The 2500-nt window shown below is 41.8% G+C and overlaps 1 protein-coding gene across 2 annotated transcripts in view; it reads right to left on the bottom strand.

Annotated features, from left to right (window-relative positions):
• Positions 1-2500, bottom strand: part of tenm3 (teneurin transmembrane protein 3) — a 192915-nt gene that overhangs the window by 72957 nt on the left and 117458 nt on the right. For both annotated transcript variants that reach the window (XM_030787892.1, XM_030787893.1), the window contains exon 6: positions 1351-1565. In XM_030787892.1, the coding sequence (XP_030643752.1) occupies positions 1351-1565 (215 nt within the window). The remainder of the gene's footprint in view (positions 1-1350; positions 1566-2500) is intronic.

The following is a 2500-nucleotide window of genomic DNA, read 5'->3' as shown; positions in this document are numbered from 1 at the left end:
TGAGACAAGACTGTAGTCAGTGAGTCTTACTTTTGACAGTCGAACATTTCTTTTTGTTAACATGTTTCGGAGTACTAAGACATAATCAAAGGTGTAATCTGACAGAAGTTCCTTTTCTTTCGGAAGACAGCGCTCTCAAACTCTCTGAAGAGACACTCCAAACTGCAAATCATCTTTAAAATTGTTTTTTTTTTTCCCCTGAAGCTTTTTGCACGCTTCTTATTTAAAACAATAAAAAAAACCCAGAAGATTTTAAAACAAGGCCTTTGCCACATGCAATATGCACTATGCTCATTTTGAATAAAGCATTAAAAGATTCCCCTCTCTCTCCCTCTCTCTCTCTCTTTCTGTCTCTCAAAGTGACTCACAGCCCCTAAACGAAAGGGCAACAAGAAAAACTAGATGTTTATTAAACCTGGAGAAAAAAGGAACAAAATTCGATTAGACTGTGGACAGCTGACAACATTTTTTTTCCTTTTCTTTCTTTCTTTTTTTTTCCTTGTCTTTCCATCAGCATATCAGCCTGTCCGTCAATAGCTCGTCGTCCAGTTCTTTATTCAGTCTTCAAGAAACATATTGATTCATCTGGGGCAATTAAAGGAGAGAGTCCAAAGTTGGGACCAGACTATTGACTCCTATTGTAAGAACCTCTGTTGTCAATTACCACCATTAGGACCCATTCATTTCATTCCTGATAGACTATCCTGAGCATGAGAGGCGAATGTTGTTTTGAAATAAAATTATACTAGGAGATGGCTTTTTTCTTTTTCTTCTTTTTTTTTTTTTTCTTTTACAAAAGATGGAAAGGATGAATAAAGAAAAAAGAAGTCATTTTGTTCTGTGTAAAATTGGTCAAGAAGCTCTCGTTTCCAGGGCGACAGATGGAAAGATAGCAGAACACAGTTATTATCGGCCTTAATGTACTGTGAGACTACAGCATGGCTCATGGCTGTGTCACAGATGAACTCGCTGAATGACTAAGATCTAACCAAATGATATACTGACTCATTTCCTATTACTGGCAGCGTGAAAAAAAAGAAAAACAAAAAAAAAAGAAAGAACTAAATGCGAATGTGAAAATGACTTAATCGCTAAAATTTTATTTAAGATGTACCGCCAAAGACATTTGATCCGGTAACTGTACGACATATTTGTATCAAAACTGACCAAACATTTGTAACCATAACAATACTTTTCCCAAAGTACCAGAAATGGTTACGTGTATATCAGTAAATGTGAATCTGACCTAAACACGCTATTTACGGCTCTGTTCCTCCTGTTTTAACAGTGCGATGACAGACAAAGTCTAATCTAAACATAGTTTCTGGAGTGTTTATGGGGCCCGGGTACCTGTGTGTGGGAGGGGGGAAGGCCTTTGCGGCCGTACACCCCCACCAGGGCGTCTCTTTGGACGGAGATGTTAAATTTCAGAGACTGCGGCTGGTCTATGTACAGCTGGGAACGCCAGAAGATTCCGGGAGGGACGTCCTGCACTGCCCTCCGGCCCACGTCCACCTCTCCCGTGTCTATGGTGTTGTTCTCCAAAAGATACACCCCGATTTTACCTGCGGAGAGAGAGCGAGAGAGAGAGAGAGAGAGAGACAGAGAGAGAGAGAGAGAAAGAGAGGGAGACAGAGAGAGAGAGAGAAAGAGAGAGAGAGAGAGAGAGAGAGAGAGCTATTATGAACTAGGTTTTTGGACTGGAGAAAAGAAACAAATCGGAGAGAGGGAGAGGGAGAGAGGGAACATTTCACATTTGTATGGAATGTCTGCACAAGAAGGTTGAAAATGATTAAAACCTCTATTGTGACATTTAATTACACTGAGAAAACAAAATCCTGAAAATCCCGAGGAAAAGACAAAAAAAAAGAAAGAAAGAAAGAAAGAAAGAAAGAAAGAAAGGAAAAAAGAAAGAAAAAAGCCTAATGAAAAACAGAAGGAGTGAGAGTGAGAGGTGTGTGCCAGTGAACCTTTACAGAGCTACAGAGAGAGAGAGAGGAGGTGGGATTAAATGAGAGAGAGGGAAAGTCAGGGACCAGTATCAATCCTATCTGATGAAGCACTGTGTGTGTGTGCATGTGTGTGTGCGCGCGCACGTGTGTGTGTGTGTGTGTGTGTGTGTGTGTGTGTGTGTGTGTGGGGGGGGGGGGGGGGGGGGTGGGGTTAAACTCTTGCGTTGGGACCAGAGAAAAGCGCTGGCCTTCAGCCTGTTCAGATAAGGACAGTCGCAATTTCACACTAGTGTGTGTAATGGTGTGTGTGTGTGTGACCATATATGCTTATTTTTGTACATGTGCACACATGCATGTGCGTGATATGCACATAGGTATTATACATGTGACTCTGTGTGTGCGTGTGTGTGTGTGCGTGTGTGTGTGTGTGTGTGTGTGTGCGCGTGTGTGTGTGTTTGTGTATGTGACACATTCATCCATTCCTCCATACTGCTGTCACTTGGCAATGTTTGCCATTGCCTGAAGGGCCGGCATGCATGTTTATGAGG

Source organism: Chanos chanos, chromosome 11 (assembly GCF_902362185.1).
Source record: "Chanos chanos chromosome 11, fChaCha1.1, whole genome shotgun sequence".
Lineage (NCBI taxonomy): Eukaryota > Metazoa > Chordata > Actinopteri > Gonorynchiformes > Chanidae > Chanos > Chanos chanos.
This window is presented reverse-complemented; position numbering and strand designations above follow the sequence as displayed.